This window comes from Aptenodytes patagonicus, chromosome 6, assembly GCF_965638725.1.
Source record: "Aptenodytes patagonicus chromosome 6, bAptPat1.pri.cur, whole genome shotgun sequence".
NCBI lineage: Eukaryota > Metazoa > Chordata > Aves > Sphenisciformes > Spheniscidae > Aptenodytes > Aptenodytes patagonicus.
In genome coordinates this window covers 22,714,511-22,734,208 of record NC_134954.1, presented here as the reverse complement: position 1 = coordinate 22,734,208, position 19,698 = coordinate 22,714,511, and the positions used below count along the sequence as shown (strand labels likewise).

At 39.4% G+C, this 19,698-nt stretch overlaps 1 protein-coding gene across 3 annotated transcripts; it reads left to right on the top strand.

Annotated features, from left to right (window-relative positions):
* Positions 1-576: 576 nt before the first annotated feature.
* On the top strand, positions 577-19,151 carry LOC143161949 (lysosomal amino acid transporter 1 homolog). 3 transcript variants are annotated; one of them, XM_076341468.1, is made up of 10 exons: positions 597-631; positions 804-922; positions 3,529-3,652; positions 5,080-5,425; positions 6,639-6,768; positions 7,911-8,001; positions 9,791-9,915; positions 10,817-10,912; positions 11,870-12,055; positions 18,062-19,151. In XM_076341468.1, exons 4-10 carry the CDS (start codon positions 5,088-5,090, stop codon positions 18,161-18,163), a joined length of 1,068 nt encoding a protein of 355 aa, XP_076197583.1. In that variant the 5' UTR covers positions 597-631; positions 804-922; positions 3,529-3,652; positions 5,080-5,087; the 3' UTR covers positions 18,164-19,151. The 3 variants fall into 3 exon arrangements, with proteins under 3 accessions (XP_076197584.1, XP_076197583.1, XP_076197585.1); XM_076341469.1 differs by lacking the exon at positions 804-922 and having other exon boundaries at positions 577-631; XM_076341470.1 differs by lacking the exons at positions 597-631; positions 804-922 and adding an exon at positions 2,752-2,881.
* The last annotated feature ends 547 nt before the right edge of the window (positions 19,152-19,698 follow it).

Sequence of the window (19,698 nt, the reverse complement as noted above, 5' to 3'; positions counted from 1 at the left end):
AAAACCTCGCTTCTCTATTTCTCCCAATGGCTGCTCTGCGTATGTGCACTGTACAAGCCTGAAAGCGATGTTTTTGTATGAAAGAGGGGTAGCGCCGCTGACATTAACTGCCTAAGTCTTAAAAATACCACAGTTGTTTGCATCTTGTCAGCATAAGCGCCACTTCAGGCACCTTCGTCTGTACAGGGCAGTGTTAGGTGTGTCCCCCCCCCCCCGGCTTCGCGCCTGAAAGGCACAAGAAAGATTACCACGTTTTGTAATAACCATGCGTGTGCACGTTTGCTCCTTGTGACTCGGAGCACCGCTGCCTCCTTCAGCCTCAGTTTCCTCACACCACGCCAACATCTGCCCCCCTTCCTCGGGGCGAGCTCGGCCTCGGGGCTGCGGCTCTCGGTCGCCGGCAGGAGGCTGCTCCGCGGCGGGGCCCGGGCTGAGGGGCGGCCCGGCCGTGAGCGCGGCACAGCCGCCCGCCCGCAGAGGGCGTCCCAGCCCCGCCGCTGTGGCGGCTCATGGCGGCGCCGGGCCGGGCGCGGCGCGGGCCTGCCGGGGGAAGGGGAGGGGCGGCGGCGGCGCGGGCGGCCCGGCCCTTTCTCCCTCCCGTTTCCCCGCCGCGGGACGGGCAGCCGCTGGGGTGGGTGTCGGGGGGTTGCGCCGCGCTCCCCCTCCGCGCGGGGCTGGGGGGCGCTGCGGGGAGGGGGGCGCTGAGGGTGCGGCGGGCTCCCGGCGGCCGCGGGGCTCCCCCGGCGCCGTCCGGCGGGTGGCGGCCGCCGTGCGCGGGAGCGTAACCCCCTCCCTGTCCGCAGGGTCTTCCGCGCGGCGAAACCGCCCTCCGGTGGTGGCGGCGGCGCGGGGAGAGGTGTGCGGCGCCGGGCGGGCCCGCCGCGCCCAGCCGGATCCCCGGAGCAGCAGCAGCCCTGGCCAGGTCGGTGCCTGCCCCGCTCGGGTGCGCGGCTTCGCCTCCCCAGACAGGCCCGCCCTGGTCTCCCGGGGCTGCGGCCCTCGACAGCCCCCGCCCTGCCGAGCACGCTTTGCCATGTGCGTGGAACCAGAGAGCCGCTGTCCTTTCTTAAAGTCATTCTTAATTATTATTCCTTTAACGTTGCCTTCCCCATTCCCGTTTCTCCTCTGATGACCAAGTACTGTCACCGTCTGGGGTGCGGGGGACAGGCCTGCCGGGGCACCCAGGGTTTGCAGAAAGCCATGAAACTGCTGCCGCCTCTTGGACCCACCTTCCCGAAAGGGGTGGTGCTCCCCCGGGGGCTTTTGGGCTGTGGTGCCTGCTGGACTCTCCTGAAGAAAGGCGCTTCCTTATGGTTTGGGGTTTTTTTTCCAAGCTAAGTTGAAAGTGTTCTGTGAGAACTGGGCTTGGTTTCTAGGTAAAATTCCGTCATGCTTTATCATCAGCTATGAATTCAGAGGCAGCATTCACAATCGGGATTGTATAAAAATGTGTTTAGAGAATAGCTGGAGACAAAATATGATGACCGGGTTAATATTGGGAAGTGTTTCAGAAGCCCTGAATTACTCCTTAGCTTAGCTCCACTTCTTTTTTTTTTTTTTTTTTCCCCAGGAGTAATTAAATTATGAATACTGTACAACTCAACATCCTTTTGGATTTCAGGCTGTTATTAGCTGCTATTTAGAGAACTTGCAAATCTGCCAAATACACATATCTGACATCTTTACACATTACTAGCAGTGTCTCGTTATTTGACATCCAGGAACACACAGCAGCCAGAACACATGGATGTTCACGGCAGCTTGGCAGTTGGAGAGGCAGAGAATCTGTGGCAAGTCTCCCAAGTTCCAGGGAAAGCTTGCTTTTCCTCGTCTGCGCTGTGAAGCTATTCTTAATGAAGTGGATTTCACTTTTAAACCATTGACTATTTCTGTTTGCGCGTTTTTACTCCGAAATAAGGGATTAAAATAAGAAAAAGTGTCCAAACAGGAGTCTCAAGCTACTGATTCCTTATTACTAAATACCTTACACCATAACGGTTTTATTTCTAGCTAGGCAAACACTAAATCTTTTCAGAAAGGTATGGTGTCAAGGTTCCAAGTTAACTGTTCTGTGAAAATAATACCTTTACTGTAATTTTTCCAAATGGTAGTAACTAGTATTTGGGCAGTACTCTAAGAAAGAATATGAGGTTACAGGCAAGGAATTGTTACAGCAACATAAATCACCTTTTAATATTATTTTCCTTTCTCATCATTGACAACTTAAATACTATAGGAAGAAAAGAAATGTCATAGCAATCTCCTTATCCTGTTTTCAGGTGGAAAGCATTTAATGCAACAACAGAAAAGTAAAAGTTTTTTTTAAATGTTGAGGAAAAATTCAATGCAAGACTGTATATCTATGCAAGACTCTATATATCTGGGGAGGGAACCATCTGGATCAGTCCAGCTCAAACACCATTATTCTTTTGAGCTCAAAACATAGTTATAAAATAGTTGTGTCAGAAGACATAGCTTATTCGGTGAAGGCTGTATCCTAATGTGGCACACCCAGTCCAGGTGTGAAAATAACTGAAGATCAAACACTGACACCATTGCCTTTTGCCTTCCTGCAATGGCAGGAGGAGTTCAGGTTTTGTGGCCAATATGTTTAGTTGATGGCTTCCAGTTGTGCTAGGCACTGGTGGAATTGGTTTTGGTGGTAGGGCTCTTACTGGGACAGAGTATTTTGCTGAGGATTTAAGTAAAATAGCAATTATTGTAAGATGAAAAATACAGTCACAAGGACTGGCAACACGGACATTATTCTGCTGCATAAATGTCAAGTAATAACAACCCAAGAATATCCACATGCTTTAAATGTGCGAAGTGTGTTGTGTGGCAGGAGGCCAAAGCTCGAGTCTTCAGTCATCTGGGAAGTGTAAGTGGCCTGTCTAATTCCTACCACTTTTTAAACTATTTGGCTTTCCGTAATAGCTGCAGGGTTTTGGAGCAGGGTATAGCATAAGATCAGGTGGTTGTGTCTGAATTGCCTTGTTTAGACTTGCTACCACATAGTCCTTGATCTTATAAGAGAACTTTTGCATGCGTGAGTCCAACTGCAGTTATGATATTCAGACATGGTTTTAAATACCATGTTAAACCTAATTTTTCAGACATGGTTTTAAAATACCATGTTCAATCTTTTTTTTTTTTTTTTAATCTGACACATTTTGCTTATCTTTAAATGGGCATTTTGAGACGAAGCTTAATAAAATGTGTAAGATTTTTGTTACAATGTTTATGAATGGTTGAAAGTTCATGCCTAAAAGCTGCCTAAGTAGTATGTGTGCTTCGATGTTTCTCCCTTTTTAGTAGGTGGTAAAACCCTGCTCAGCCGCAGAGTACCAGAATAGGAAAGCTTACCTGAAACATTACTCACAACTTCTTTTCAACTTTAAAAATTATTGTCAAAGATGGCTATGAAGTCTAATAACTTCACCAGTATAAGCTGAATGTATCTAATAGGCTAAGGTAAATTCTCAGTGTATGAATACATGTTCTTTTTCTATCGTTTAATTGGTTTAGGTCCAATGATGACAGTTCTCTTGAGAGGCAGCCAGTTTCTGCAGAAAAGTTGTTCCAGCATTTAACACCATAGATACCTGAAGTCTCATGAAAAGAAAAAGCAGGTTTCTCAATGACTAGCAAAGTGAGTCCTAACTTTATTTTCATAGAGCATCATTCACTGTAAACTTTGTGAAACTTTATCAAGATTTGAAAGTAGTTTGATGCATAATGAGGGTGGCTCCAACCTGTTACATTGCAGAAAGGGTATATTGTCAGCCCTTCCAAGCCCTGTCCCCATGTGTGCGGAGTGAAGAACATAAAAAATCCCAGCCACAAACATCGGGCCTTTGGGGACTGTTGTCTGTGAGATATTAAATAACTTTATTCACTTCTAGAGGGATGCTCTTATATCGCAGTATTACTTCTTCCTGTTTTCTGAATTTACTGTGCATCTGAGATGTTCCAAATGGTCTTAGAATTTTTCACCATCTTACTGGTTCTACATCTGGCTTTAAGTACTAAACAGGTGAAGCTACTAGTATAGTACTTATTTTGTTGTTTGGTTTTTTTTTAAACAGTGCATTTGCTCTGGCTTTTTTCCTTAATAGCTAGTTGATTTAAGACTCCTCTGTATGAGGAATTATTAACCTTCAGAGGAATAAAATTATCATCAGAATGAGTGGGAAATCAGCTGGTTTTTGTCAGCAGGAAGTTTCAAGGACTAGTAATAGATAATTCTGCATTTTTGTTAAAATTTTCTTCAATTTTGTAATGGTTAGCCTTCTAAGTAAATATTAAAATTTCAAACAGGATGGCTATTTCAGCAGGAACAAAAAATATCCAGAATTATTATAATTGGCTGCAAGAAAATAATTTTAAAGGTCAAACCCAACCCTCCCTTGCTTCAAAATTTAAGCCACGTTGTACCATTATGTTTCATTCTGGGGATTTTGGAAGTGGGAGTACCCTACATTTGCCTTGTGTAAGTTTCTTACGTTTTCTGTCTTTGCTCTGGAGTATTAAATAACACAAACTGTTTGACACTATGTTAAATCACTAGTTAGTCTGATGAGCTAGCTAGATTCAAGTGGACCTTAGAGCTTGTCTGGAATCTGAGTCATAAGTGACTTCTTTTTCATAACATTATCCTGAAATTAGTTGCATAGAAAGCAACATTATATTTATGTTTTGTAAGTGTAGAGTGTTCAGAATTTGGGCTAGTACCATTAAAGAAAGCACTGTTACTTTATTGGCGTAATGTTGAACATGAAAATCAGAGTTTTCATCTTAGGTGCAAATAAATTGCCGGTTTACTTTACCTTGTAGCAGATTGCTGGCACCTCAGTGTAACTGGCAGTCTCAGTCTAACATAACCTCAGACTAAAATGCTATAGTGATATAAATCTGTAGTGTTGCATATTTGTCAAGAGCTAATGAATGCAATGGACCACAAAGTATTTTTCTTTCTTGGAAGTCTAACTTTTCTTCTGTAAGCAATAAATATAAGCAAGCATTGTACGGTTAATGTCTTATTCACACTGGCTATATTTATTTCTTTGAATTTGGCAGGTTCGTTTATGAGATTGGAAATAACTGTGATATCAAGCATCCGTCTGGATGCAGAGGTCTTTTCACAGAAGATATTCAGCATTGGTAAACGGATTTGCGGATTTGCATGGGGTAAAAATGGAGGCAGAAATAAACTTCGGAAATTGAATCTCGGTCCAGGAATGATGGCTTCTCAGCTGTATACACATGCTTTAAATATCCCCCCAATAGAGAAGAGGAGATTGTGCATAAATGGAACACCATGGATTTGGCATCTCCTAGAAGAATGTGTCGAGAACGCGTGGGAGTATTGGAGCGTTGTCATAGGACTGATTTCTATTGTCTGTTTTCTGTTTGCTGCACTACCGTAAGTTTAAAGTCTTAAGCAGTCCTCAGATTCAAATATGAGTAATCTTGCCTGAAGCCTTTTTCAAAAGCTGCCTTTTTTTTATTTTATCTTGGATATGTTTCTTTATCTGCATAATACAGATATAATATGCCAGAGAAGCATGTTGTTCATGTTTGCAACAATATTTGGTGGTTGACAAATGAGCTTGATGTACTGTTCTGTTGTACTGACTTGACACTAATCTCTGCCACTTAGAGCAAATGAGAATAAATCACCTCTTCTCTCTTATCTTCTCTACCCTGAGATGTGTGCACACACACAGGCACACTTGCAGCAGAAGCTGGCTCAGTGTTTATTTAAGCCACATGCTATGTCACCAATACTGTTGTGCTGGCTCCTGCCAATGAAATTTGGACTGAGGAAAGGTCAGAAACAGCACATGAGTTAGCACTTCAGTAGTGCTAAATCAGTTGCTGTTTGGTCACTGGCACTGGCTTCAGGTTTCAAATACATAGGTAGAAGATGACAAAGGAAAAGTAGAAATGCCCCCAGCAGGTGAAAATACCTGAAACAAAATGGGATTGACTCCAAAGTCTGTCCCCATAAGGGGGATATAATTTACTGAACTAGTAAAAGGCCTATGGAAATCAAGCAAAATAAAACCACTCTTAGTAAGCTGTTGAGCTTCAGAAATATTAGTTGAAATATTAGTTGAAAGGGCGCTTTACATTAAAACTGTCATATTAGTGAGCATGGAATTCATCAAGATATGTCTAATGGACTCACTTTGGGATTGCTTCATAGTCCCTGTTGTGAATCTGAATAACAGTTCTCCAATTTAGAGGCTTAAGTGTAGTTGTCAGCTCTTTTAGAAGCTTTGTCCATTCTTAGCCCTTCTATGTTAAATAACTTTTTCTTATTTCAGTATTTTAAAGGCTGGTATTTACAGCAGATGAATATAAAATGCTTATGGCATAGTTCTGGTGTCCAGAAAATGGTATGTCAGTGCAGGCCACAAAAAAGGAGCACATGCAAGCAGTAGGGAGATTGTAATTTGAGCTATAGTGATACTGAGTTTTTCTTCAAAAAGTAAGTGGAGTATTGCTGTGATAGGTCTCTTGTGGTTAGAGTTTTAATCTTCCTTTATTCAGATTTTGAAAAATGTACTTCTGAGCTTATTAAACATTTTTTGCTTACACTATTTTACAATTACTTCTGGAATTTGTGCCAGTCAAATTTACATTGCCTGTCAGAATGGAAGAGTGGATCAAGCGCTGTCTTTGGGCTTTCTGCTGTGTTGGATAGCTGGAGACCTTACAAATTTCGTAGGCTGCTATTTAACAAATCAACTGCCAATTCAGGTAATCTGTCAATATTCCTACTTTTTGATTTCTCCTTTTCAAACTGTCTCTTTAAACTCTAGGATAACTTAATATTGCACAGTGAAGTAGTTTTGTATTCTGTTCACTGATCTACCATCTATAAAATAAGTCATAATTTCCCAAATACTTACATTGATACTATTATGTGTTATAGGAACCATTTCACACTTACAATTAACATTCAAAGAAACTTACTGGGTGTTACTCAATGATGAATGAAGTGGGGAATTTTCATTTGAGCTTCAGCATCAAAGTAAGCTTGCAGAGCAAATAGGGCTGGAAGGGGCTGGAAGGAAGTTGTGTTGTTTAGCTTGTAATAGATGAAGCTGTTTTGGGGCAGCTACTCTTTAAACTTCCTCTTGTTTTTTGGGGGGTTTTTTTGGTTGTGTTTTTTTTTTTTTAAGAAAACTGTTTATTAACAGGGAAATGCTGGTTCAAAGCTGTTAATGTCTGACTAATTTGAAAAGATATTTTCTTTGTTAATGGGAGGGTTTCTCTGAAAGGAACAGTCATTTTCAGCAATACATTAATTGTGTCCAATACTTTCTTATCTGTGGTTTTTATTTTTGACTCTTAATTAAAAGGGAAAGAGGTATGTGTCAGCCACCTGCAGAATTTTTTTACAAGCTGGAGATGGACCCAAGGGTGGACAGAGTTGTCTTCTCTTTTACAGCTTAACATGTGGCACTAACTATTCCATCTCCCCATTACGAAAAGGGGAAGAGAGAATGTCAGTTTTGTCTTATTGAGGGAAGAGGCACTGAGTAAGATTAGTAGCTTCTGAAATGCTGGGAAACTAGGTGGAACGGACTTAAGCTTCTGGGCAGGAAGGATTTATCAGTCTGTCCAGGTAGGAATTTGTGTGATGCATCCTGAAAAAAGACCAGCTATTGCGATTGTGTCAGCAAGTCCCTGTTGCATAAGGTTTACACTGTATTCATCTGCAGCAGTCTAACTTGTTTTGTACTGGAAATGCTTTCTGGTTTGTTTTTTTTTTTTTTTGGCAATGCTTTGCTATTTGTCATTTACATTGTGATTATGAAGCAAAATTTCCATGCAGTTAAGTGAAGGTATTTTGAACTATTTGTATACTGAACAAGCAAATGTATCTTCTGTTTCAGATTGTCACTGCCATTTTTTATGTTAACATGGATATAATTATGATTTCACAATTTGTCTACTATAAGCTCAAGAACCAGAAGATGACAAAATGTAAGGTTTTTCAACAATTGAAGTGTTCTCCATAATGTAGCACACTCTTTACTTTGATATTTTCTACAGCATTTAAATAATTTTTTTTCAGAGGGATCAAAAAAATAGAGTGCACAAATTCTGGTTGACATTGTTAGGCCCATTGCTTCCAGTTTTCTCAGGCTCTTGTGAAAATCCTGCCCTTTCTCTTCTCTGCCTTTCTGCCTTTCTCTTTTCTTACCCACATAATATCTGTAAATATTTTCCATGTAGTACTTTCAGTTTATATAGACATACAAAATGCGGTAGTTTTGTGGAATCTGGTTCCATATTTTAACTTACTCCATGGTTTTACTGTCTACTTACAGCTATCTAAATATATGCATAAGTTGAAAGCAAGCATTATTTCTTTGTGTGGTTCAGTTAGTTTCCTCCATGTTGATTGAAACTGGACTTTATTTGCTTATAGCATAAAATATCTTGACATCTTCATGTGCTCTGTTTCAATACATATAGTTAAAAAACATATTTAAGGGGAATGAAATTACCTGAGTTGTGCTTCATAAAATCCTGACAGTAGTTGTAGTACTCAGCCTACCAATGGACTACTGTTTTGACTGAAATGAAAGACAGAAAGCTCTGTTCACATTGTATCAAATCAAAAACATTAACTCATCAATCTAAAAAAAAAAAGTAAGTATCAAAGAAAATCCATGGTGCAGCAGAGGTAACAAAAAGCTGAAGTAAAACAGATGCCTGCCCAGCAGACTAAATAGGGATAAAGCAGATTCATTCAATATGGAACTGATAATAAACCTGGAGATAGGTCAGTGCTGAAGATATTTCCTTCCTGCTGCCTACTCTTGAAAACAAACACAGGCTTTTGTACATTTTAACTGCCAGTGCCTGTTTCAGCTCAATGGTTTGCATAGCTGGAGAGGGAGGAACGGTACTGTGATTAAAGCTGTGAAAGAGGGCTTTTCAATACCCAGTTCTGGAGCAGTTACCCTAGGCAAGTTGGACAGTTTTGCATCTCAATGTGCAGCCTGTGGAACAGCGCTACTAAGTCTGTGTTATTTAGACTACAGGTCTTTAGGACAGGCTTACTAATGCCGTACAGCAATTTTTTCCACTGGTAACAGTGACTGCAGGACTTTACCAGCATCTTGTAGATACAGAAGATAGCATAGCACCAGAGTTCTGTAGGATTGTCTGCCATTTTCAAGTTGTCTTGTAGGTGTCTATGGAGACTTGCTAGATGGAGTCTGTGTCTTTGGATATGGGAGTCTTGACAAGGCTCAATATCTAGCTAACCATGGACACAGAGACTGGTCCAGCAGAGCACTTAGATTACATATTTATCTTAAAGATATTTTTGTTAATTTAAATTTCAAATATCCTTGCTTTTGCAGTTTTTAATCAAGATGTGCTGAAAGAAACTGTTACATTCTATTCTACTTAGTAGTTTTCTCTTTATCAGCTGTTATTTAATGGTAAACTATTAGGAGTTAATATAAGAGATAAGCTGAGTATGAAAATTTTCTCTCTCGGTAGCAATGCCCATTTAAGGAGTTCCCCTCCTGTTCCTGCACTGCTACCCTCAGTTGTTGCATGAAGACACAGCACAACTATGATAGTGAGCAGGGGTGGGCACAGAGCCCAGAAGAAAGAGGTGGACTTACATTGCTGCCAAGAAAAAGATACATGAAATTGTACCTTTAAATTTACATATTTATATTGCAAACAAAAAGTAACTTTAAATCAACAACAGATGTTATATTTCAGCTAATTTGTTTGTATGTCATTCTAGGCAGCAAAAGCCTGAAGAATTTCTGCATAACCTGGATCATGGTGTGTATAGCACTGTGTGTTATTTTACCCTGTCAGCTGTTACTAAGAAACCAAGACCAGAGTACAGTAATCGAAGGGAATAATGTAAGTTCTCACCTGCTTCTGTTCCAAACAAATCCCACCTAAAAGCATCTTGAAAAGACTGTGTACTTTGAATGAAATTTGGATGACATTTTAAACAATGATTTAGAAATCATAAATGTCGCACTATGTGGATGTTTTAACTGTGGACCATACGTCCCAAAATAAAGAAGTTACAAAATTGCTTCTTTTAGCAGCTTCCTGAGTTTCGGGCTTCTTCTGTCCCTTGGGTCATTAGGATGTGCTGCTCTGTGAAATAACACGTATACATGTTGTGTTTCAGCTTGTGTTAAATACTGTAGACATCCATGTAGAGACTACAGAGTCATGAGTGAAATCAATAGAAGTGGAAAATTAACAATTGTACCTGCTGCTGCTGTCATTTCAGCAGGAAACTTCACAGCCTATTCTAGCAATTTTATAGCCTTCATACTAACACCAGTAAAATAATTGTAATCCAGCAACATTGCCCAGCAGGGAAGCAGCTTATTTTCAAAACACAGCTAGAGTGAGAAAACTAACAACTCTTAAACTGTGAAAAATGAGTATTTTGCTTTCTCCAGACAGGATGATTCATTTTTTTTAGTGGCCCTAGCTACAGTTTTTCGTTTTGGTTTGAATTATTGAGCCCAGGCTTTTTTAGCAGGAGGACTGGATTGATACTAGTGTCGTATCCTAAAGCCTGGCACTAGTTTTGATCTCAGTCATGGCTATGACGCAGCAGTGTGCATTGTTGTGAGATAAAGATTAAACCCTTTCTAGCCCTCTTTGGTCATTTGAAGAGCAGCACTGAACTGCTTTGAAAGGAGTTCTGTCCAGAAGATCAGCCAGTGGACTCTCAGTTTAATCCTCTGAAATGCCTGAAAACATTCTTGCCAAAATATACGTGCCTTTTCTTTTTCAGAACTCTCTTGATATGATTGAAATGTCAGGCTTCATTTGTGGCTATATATCCTGTGTGTTTTACTTGGGAAGTAGATTTCCTCAGCTGTATAAAAATGTAAGTAGGTTTTTGGCTAAGTACACTTGTATATTTTACAAAATACTCTCTGTTGCTTTAGATGTTGGATTCTCCCTAAGAGTGAGCCCTCTTGAACTCGAAAGCCTACTTTGCTTTTGTGACTGTCTAAAATGGTAAAGAAAAAAAATGGGGTTTTTTTTCCCATTCAGAGGAGGATGGTGAGAATTTTAGGAAGATTATGGTCTTTGATTGACGGAAGAGGATTGTTTGGCCAGGAAAGAGGAAGTGTTTACAGTTGGATTTATCAGATATGAGCAGAAACATCCTTTGTGTGATTGTTGTCATGAGCAAGTGATGTCTCCCCTTTTCTTTCTCCAAACTATTCTACCTTAAGTAACCAGCCACGGGATCAAAAGTTAGAATTAGAGGAAAATTAGTTTAGAATTTTAGCCCCTTTTCACAAAGATGCCATTACTGACTTTTTCCCCCCCCCCCACAGCCTCTTCATTATCAGTATGTTTAAAAAAAAATAAAAACCACAACAGAAGACCTGAAGGTTTTACATTGTCAATTGTATACAGGCATTGATTATGGAAATGATTAGTTCATTTCCAAGCCTATTCATATTCTCCCTCTACCTTTTCCTTCACAGCTGGAATACCACGATATGTTCAAAAAGGTCTACTAAACAGACTGATAGAGCAACAGATTTCTTAAGAACTAAATATCATTTGGAAGCAGATTATCCTTGCTGCTTTGCACTTACATAAAGATTACATTAACCAGAGCTGCTTCTAAGAACAATTTCTGTAGTTTTCAGTGATATGTGCCGGAAGTACTAAGCTTGGAGGATTCAGAGCCCAGGAAGAGATGGACAAGAATGACTGAAAGTCTTTGGATGTGTTATAGTACAAAATGCCAAAATTATCTATAACTGGCTACTGTGGTACATGTTTTAACATTTCTTTGTATTTGTAAAAACTTCTTTCTATTTAGTTCCGAAGAAGATCAACAGAAGGCACCTCTTACTTGCTGTTTGCATTAGCCATGATGGGAAACTGTACATATGGACTGAGCCTTGTTTTGAAGATGCCAGCTACTGAATCCTTCCGGGCCCTCTACTTTTTACACCATCTTCCATGGCTCATTGGGAGCTTTGGAGTTTTATTTCTAGACATTTTTGTATCCTTTTCCTGTTACAGCTAGAGTTTCTCAGGATAGGCTTGTTAATAAGTAGATAATAAGTGGATTTTTTTTTAAATCAAATTTTTTTGTATGATTCTAATCTGATCATAAAATCTTAACTTCTTTCTGAACAATAATTTGTATGCTTTTTATAATAATATTTCTTGATAAGAATAACAACTTTATAGCAAATATCTACATTAAAGCTACATTGCGCAGGTTAGTTTATATCTTGTAGCCAATATGTAGTATACTAAAAGTTGGGGGGAGGAGTTTTGCACATGTGGTGTTTTTCTTACATTTGCTGTCTGATACATGTAAAAAAAACCCAAACAAACAAACAAAACAAACCCCAAACCTGCTTGTTTTTAAATGCAAATATAGAATTATAGCTCTGAGAATTTGGTTAAATTGTAAATGTTATTGCAAGATTGCATTAACGTCAGAGACAAACAATGAGGTTTTGGCAAACTTAGTTTCAGAAAATAGCACTTAACAAAGAAATGCTGCAGCTACCCTTAACTGTATAATTCGGGGCAAAATCAGATGTGTTGAGACACTGAGTGCCTCTGAAAACCAGCAGCTATGCTCATTGACTCATGCTAAGGGCTGACTGACTACACAGTTATGTAGATTAGTATGCCAGTTTCCTGAGTCCTGAGCAAAATTAAAACACTATAATTTTTTATTCTTATATTCAGGGGACATACATAAGATGCCCACAGTATATTAGTTATTGTTAGTCATCCTCTTACTAGATTGAGCATGAGCATTCTGTGATCAAGAAATTGAAAGCAAAATGTTTAGAGTAATATTGTACTTTTGCTTTAAAAGCCTAGTGAATGGTAGTGTGGTGGTACTTGGTCTTACTGTTCGCTATAGGTTTGTTAGTCTTGTTACTATAGCTTGTATTGCACTTAAAATAGTATAAAGAGGAGATTTTCTGATTTTTCCTGAAGTAAGAATTTTAGTTTTGTGTCTGAAAACGTCTTGGTACTTAGCTCTGTGAATTCAACCTATAAAACAGGATAAAATTAAGAGTGATTTCAGGACCATGCTGAAGCATATTGTGTTAATCCATTCCATATTAAAAGGAAGTTCTTTACCAGATTTACCTGGAACAGTTCCAGAAGTTATGATTCCCAGGCATCAGTCTTGTCTTTCTGATTAAAGTAATTTCATAAGCCACTCCAATTAGACTAGTGATGGGACAGCTGACCCTGGCTTTTGGATGGACTGTTAAATTATAATGTCATTCAGAATAGCCATCTGTGCTTTTTGCATCACCAGCCATGGCGATTTAAGTGGGCAGTTTAGTTAAACATTCTGCATTGTGGGAACATAATACCTCGCTACAGTGGTGAGACTAAACCGTGGTTCATGGCCCGTTTTGAAATAAATTGTAGTTTTATCTTTTTTGAGACAAGGCAGTTTCTTTTGCATGAGCAGACTGTAGGGATTCAGGGTTGCTAGCCCATGTGGCTGGTTTGAGCGCTCGGGCCTTTTGTTCCATGAACGAAGTTGTGACTCTTTCTTCCACCCCCAGCCCCCCAGCTGGAAACATAAACCGGCCAGTATTTATTTACCCAAAAAACCCCTAGAACTTGATCTTGATGACCCTTACAGTACGTTATATGCATATTTGCAGATGCCTTTCTATGATGTACTCTGAAAAGGAACTTGGCCACAAACCTCCCCCATCTCTGACCCTGCCCCAGGATTGCAGTGCCAGTGTGCACATGACATTAATTTCTGGGTTCTGTCTTGATTGGAGTCTGAATCCAATCTTGCTAATAGTCCTCCAGTTCAAATTATATTGAAAACAGATGCTTCCAAATCAGGTTGAGGAGCTTATAGGAATCTAGTCAAGTATATAGTGTTAGTTGAAAATGTATGAAGTATTTGTAATCAAGAGAAAACAAAAGCAGACCTCCTGCTTTGAGAAGCCCTGAAGGTATGGAAGTCAATGCTTTTAAAGAGAGCTTCATTACTGTCTCTTGCCAAGCAAGAAAATAAAAAATCTAACAAACTGGTATGTCATGTTGGACCAGAAAACGAAGAACAGGATCACCTGGGTTATGGAAAACAGAGGAATTAAACCAAAAAGTCATAATTTCTAAGAGGGAGGTGTTTCATAATCGATCATTTGTGTAACAGACAGTCTTTGCTTTGAGGAGTAGTCACAGAAATTGCCTAATTCTAGTAGACTTTTTTCCTGATAGTGTCCAGAGTTTCATTAGGTGGAAAGTAAACTCTCATTTCTCAAGGTCCAAGCAAGGATTAAGAGTTCACTTACTCTGTGTCTGCTGCAGTATTCTTTTGCTTCCATCTGACAAGGCTGGCATTGACTATTTTTAGAAACAAATGGACTCCAGATCATAGCTGGAACAGCAGCTCTAGCGTTACTTAGTGCAGGATTACACTGGAGTTGTTTCAGCTCAGTTTAACAGGATAACACGGTCATCCTGTTTCCTTGGTGTCTAAAGTTAAAGTTATTTGGTTGCACAATAAGCCAGTTATTTTCAATAAATAATGGAAGCGTCCAATTGTTTGTAAAGTATGAATTGTCCTCCTTTTCATTTTAAGAGGAGTTTCATAGCATTACACATTTGAAGTAGAAATTGGACACGATTTTCTTTTGCAGGAAATGTTTCCTTCCAACCGCCACTTTGCAGTGGAAGGTGGTTGGAGTTTCTCAAGAAACCACAAAACCCAGGGTTTAAATGGGCCTGATAGGGCACCTTGTCAGTCAGAGACGCTTAGTCCAGGTTTGCTTATTTTAAGGTTCCATGGTGGACCTTATTAAAACGTTATTTTGTGTGCATGATTACTTCATGTTTCACTTGTACACAACGATGCAATACTACATATTTTAAAACATTAAATCGGTTGATAAGCAGTTCTGCCCTTAGACTTTTAGCAGCAGCCATCACTAAGTTTCCAAGAGACTGAATCTAGTGCAAGTTTTTCCAGAAAACTTTGTTCTTTTCTGTAAGTCTACTACCCTCTCACCCTGCTTCCTTCCTTCCCTGCTCCCACCAAAAACAAACAACTCTGCTTTGTGTTTAGTTCAGACAAAGCCCTTTACCTTTTTTTTCATTTGACATCGCCCTATTGTCAGAGAACTGTGTTCAAATCCTCCACCTGTACTTCTTTTCATTAAGTGTAGCCAGGTTGTTACTAGATAGCCAAAGTATATTCAGCAAGAGCCAAGCTGTTGTACACAGACTCTTCTCTTGCACCTTTTGTGATTTGCAGGGCAAACACTTGGAATCCATTATATACTTCTACAAAACATCATGCTTTGTAATTTAATTACACTGTGTAAAGAATATAAGTCTGACCTGACAATTCAGCCAGGAGAGTTTCCTGGCCAAACATACAACTTCTTCTCTGCGCTCCTGTAAATAACTGTTTTTGTCTCAAAACTGTTTCATTTTTTGAATTGTCATTAAATTGTTTAATTTAATGAAACAAATTTGATACACTAGCTCAGTGGCTGTCATGAACTTTACTCTGCGAAGTCAGTTTGGTTGTGTCCTCCGCTTTGGGCTGTCTGCATGCTTAGGTCTTAAAGTTTTCCCCGAAAGTCAGACTTGAGCAGCAGGTTAGTTTCTATATTAAGTAGTCTGGGCAGTTTAGCTTTTATTTAAAAAATATGAGCGGCTGAGTACATATGCTACAAAAACATATTCTGGAAATACTGTTTGATAAGCTCCACATAACTTGTGTTTATAATTTATTCCTTCTTAAAAGCTCTGTTTTTGTTGCCAACTTAGTGGCTAAGAGTGATAATGCACAGTGCTACATCCCAGGCTTGTCCCAAGCCCACAGTATGATTTCAACAAATTTCATTCCCAGTTCACAGTTTCTTTTTCCACCAGTGCAACTATTAAGACTTGGGGAGGTGCTCAGCTGCAAGTACAGTTAGGCCTATAAAAAAGGAAAAAAGAAAGGCAGGAAATTTAAGTGGTAGCTATATATGCTGTAAAACTAATTTGCTAAGCTCTAAGAAGAAAGCATTCCCCACATAATACTATAGAAAGACTAAAATAGGAGTGCTGATCTGCTGTCTCTGAAGGAAATCCTGTCTAGTCTTTAGTTGGGGGCCCTCAGAGGTGGGATGCTGGAAAGCTTTGGGAAGGAGGGATAATTCTTGGGGCTCTGCCTAGGATGTAGAGAATTTCCTCTCCATCCATCCAGGCCGCCCAGAAAGCTTTCTTTTTCTCTCCTTATTTTTATAAATAATTACATACATTAGCCTCAAACTTCTCACAACCATGGTCTACCAGCCAAGTTATTTTAACTGATCTAAAGTGTTCCTGCTAGAATTCTATATGTCAGATTTCCTCCCAGAGAAACTTTCATTTTTAAATTGGGTTTTTACGTGTAACAGTAGTGGTGATCCAGGCTCTATGAAAGTTGAACTTATATGAGCATACATTGGAATTTGTACAAGGCACCCGGGTATACTGATGACCACTTGTTTCTACACCACGTACCTTTAAACATGCTTTCATGCAGATCCTTATGTTGGAGGCTCCCTACTTGACCTCATCTACAGCACCTGCTTCCACCCATCTAATGTCCTTCTCAAAACATTCTTCATCAAAGATGGATAGCAAGTAATGCTGGGTTTAGCATAGTCTGCTGCTGAAATCGCTCCATCTTTTAGAAAAAGAAAAAAAAAAGTGCCCAAAGTGAGCGAAAAAAGTAGGAGCTATAAACCCTGCCGTACAGAGAGTATTGCCACTTTGCTGGCTGGTGGTGGTTTGCCTTGGTGAAGACAGGCGTCTGGCACCTGCTGCTTTGCATTTCACGTCATTTCCGTATCTATTTACTGTGACTAGGAAATCTTTATTCTGTAAGATGCTATGCATATTTCTTAGAATGGAATAGAAAGGAACACTTAAGGGAAGAGCATAGCTGGATAGCTTTGCATGATAGCTTTATATCTTAAAACGGTATCTCTATCCGAAAACAAAGTGGTTTGTATCAAGTTCAGTACTCAAGTATAAAACTCCTCAACTATCTAGTAAAAATTCTGAAGAGTAAGACATCTCTCCTGTCTGCTCTAAATACACACCCCCATATTTTTTTAATTTAAAAGGCTATGTATGCTTAATGTCAATAATTTTGTTGGAGAGCTGGAACCATCAAGAAAAAGGACAAGTACATACTTGTTAATTCTTTTTAGATTAGCAGTATTTCCGATGGTCTGTTTTACAATAGAAATAAATAATTATGTCTAATTGCACAATTCTGTGTTGAAAATAGCATTAAATATTGAGTCATAGTGTTTGTGTGTCAGTGCTTGTAAATACCAAACCGCCTAGAATTTTGCAGGACATGAGAATTTTGTTTTCTGCTCAGGCCCTGCTGATCTATTGCTAAGAAAAGTTCTTAATGACTTCCCCTCCTTACCAGCATCTACCCTCAGCCCAGCCCGCAGTATTTAGACCACTGAGGCTGGAGTAGTACAGGACAATACGTTTGATTCCACCATTGTTCCTAGATGAACCTTGTTCCTATTCTGCTTCTAATGAATTTCACGCTTAGGACCCTTGCAAACACGAGGATGAGGTAGTAAAGGATACTGTCATATGTATTTGAGCCATATAACCAAGGGGGTCTGAAGTTTTGTGTAAGAATTTTTCTGTATGTTTCCTTTTCTAGTGTTGCAAGTAAAATATGATTAAACTTTTTGCCATAAAAAAGTACTGAAAATGAGCGTTAAGTGGGATTTGGAAAAGGTTATATGCTAATGTAGGAAATTCCACAGTCGGGATTAAATAAATGGATAATACTTACACCACAGTACATGAATTAGATACAGCAAGTTTTAAGCTTTCCTCTGCGGACTGTGGTATTCAGAGTCTGTGCCAGAACTAAATGGATGGCTGCTTTTATTCTGTACAGCTTATTTTGGCTTTAATTGAAAGCAAGTACTGCAAATGCTACCTCTGTATCCTAGTTAATTACTTCCTTACCCAAAAATAACAGATGACTGTGCAATTCATCCTGTATCGTCAGCACAAGGAAAGACAAGCTGGTTTAGCAGCACTGGAAGTGGAACCATTACTGGTGAACGAGGCGACTGCCTAGTATCAGGCTGGATTCGGCTCCTGTTTTCATTGGATTTTGCTCTTGGATGACTTTGACAAACAGTTAAGATTGCAGTTGCTTAGGGACCAAATTTATTACTTATTTTTTATTATTTATTTTGTTATTAATTTGTCATTACTTATTTGCAAATGACATGCCAATAATAAAATATTTAATATTTACTGTGTTGTTTCAGGATAGATACAATTTTTTTTTCCTGATTTTTTCCCATTTTAGCTCTTTCTCCCCAAAGTGTGATATGGAGTCACAGCACTAGGTGCTGTAGAAATATTTATTTGACATCATGATGCAGTGCATATCGTAGGATGACTATTTATTTTTAGATGAACATGTACATCTAGTTAACGGTAGTGTGGCTGGTTTAAAAACAATGGACGAGATTACCCCTGTGCCTTGAACCCATCCTGGAGTTACAGACTGCTCAGTCCTATTGCACTGTATGTCAGATTTGGCCTTTTTTATTCACACTCAATTTTGTATGCATCAGAAGAAAAAACATCCTATAATTAAGTAACCTCAGAGCAGGGGATCTGTTACTGAAGCAAAAGCAGAATCCTGGTGTAAGTTGGTGGGAGCCTCATGTACAGCTCATTGCAGAGTATCACTATGCATTTTATTTTTAAGAGTTAAAGCATTTATACATCAATACCTGTGTGTTCCAAGGAATACAATTACTGTATGTCATCATATACCCCATATAATCTTTTTGTACAGCATGCATTTTCTTTGCAAGCTTCTGGTTTAGAGAAGTAAAAAAAAAAAAAAAAATTAGAAGCTAAGGAGACTGACCTTTGCAATTGCGGATTTTTTGCAATACTGTTGTGTTTGAAGAAAACTTTAATAAAATTACCTCAAAGAATAAAGTTGTTAATATTTCATTGAATATATGTATAATGATTCACTCTTCAATAAATAAGTTTGTGAATAAAAGAGCTGTTTTTTAATAAAGGTCAATATGAGCATTTTATACATTTGTGGGCTTATCCTGACGCTCATTCCGTTTGATTTCAGATAACAAAGGGGCACGATTTAAATTTTGTTTTTAAATAATAAAAACTAATAAATAATCAATTTCTTTTTAAATAATAAAAGAAACCAATGAGTGCAATTGATCGTATCTAAATTGCTGCCAAAAGTGCACACTAAAAATGAAGCATTTTTCTCTCTGAACTTTTACAGAACTTCACGTACCGCTGATGATAACCCATGAAACAGGGTTGGGGTGGTTTTGGAGGGGTGGGAGGCAATCTCATTCCTGCTGCTGTATATGGAAATTTAATTTCAGCTTCTGTTGCAGCAGTAACTTACATGAGTAACTGAATTCTGTGGTTTTGCCAGAAATGAACTGGGTCCCGTCAAGTGATGACTGACTGCGAGATGGTGGATTAGGTGTCAGTGGCACAACGTGCCGTGGAAGGATAAACCCATTCCGGCGGCTCTGTAGGTCCGGATGGCTTACAGCCCTGCCGCCCGCCGAAAGTACTGCTTGGTAATCCCCACATCGGTGGTGTTGG

Coding starts and splice junctions, on each gene's coding strand:
- LOC143161949 (XM_076341469.1), top strand. CDS start 5,088: ATGAGATTGGAAATAACTGTGATATCAAGCATCCGTCTGGATGCAGAG. Junction 5,426..6,638: donor TTTCTGTTTGCTGCACTACC/GTAAGTTTAAAG, acceptor AATTTGTGCCAG/TCAAATTTACATTGCCTGTC. Junction 6,769..7,910: donor CAAATCAACTGCCAATTCAG/GTAATCTGTCAA, acceptor CTTCTGTTTCAG/ATTGTCACTGCCATTTTTTA.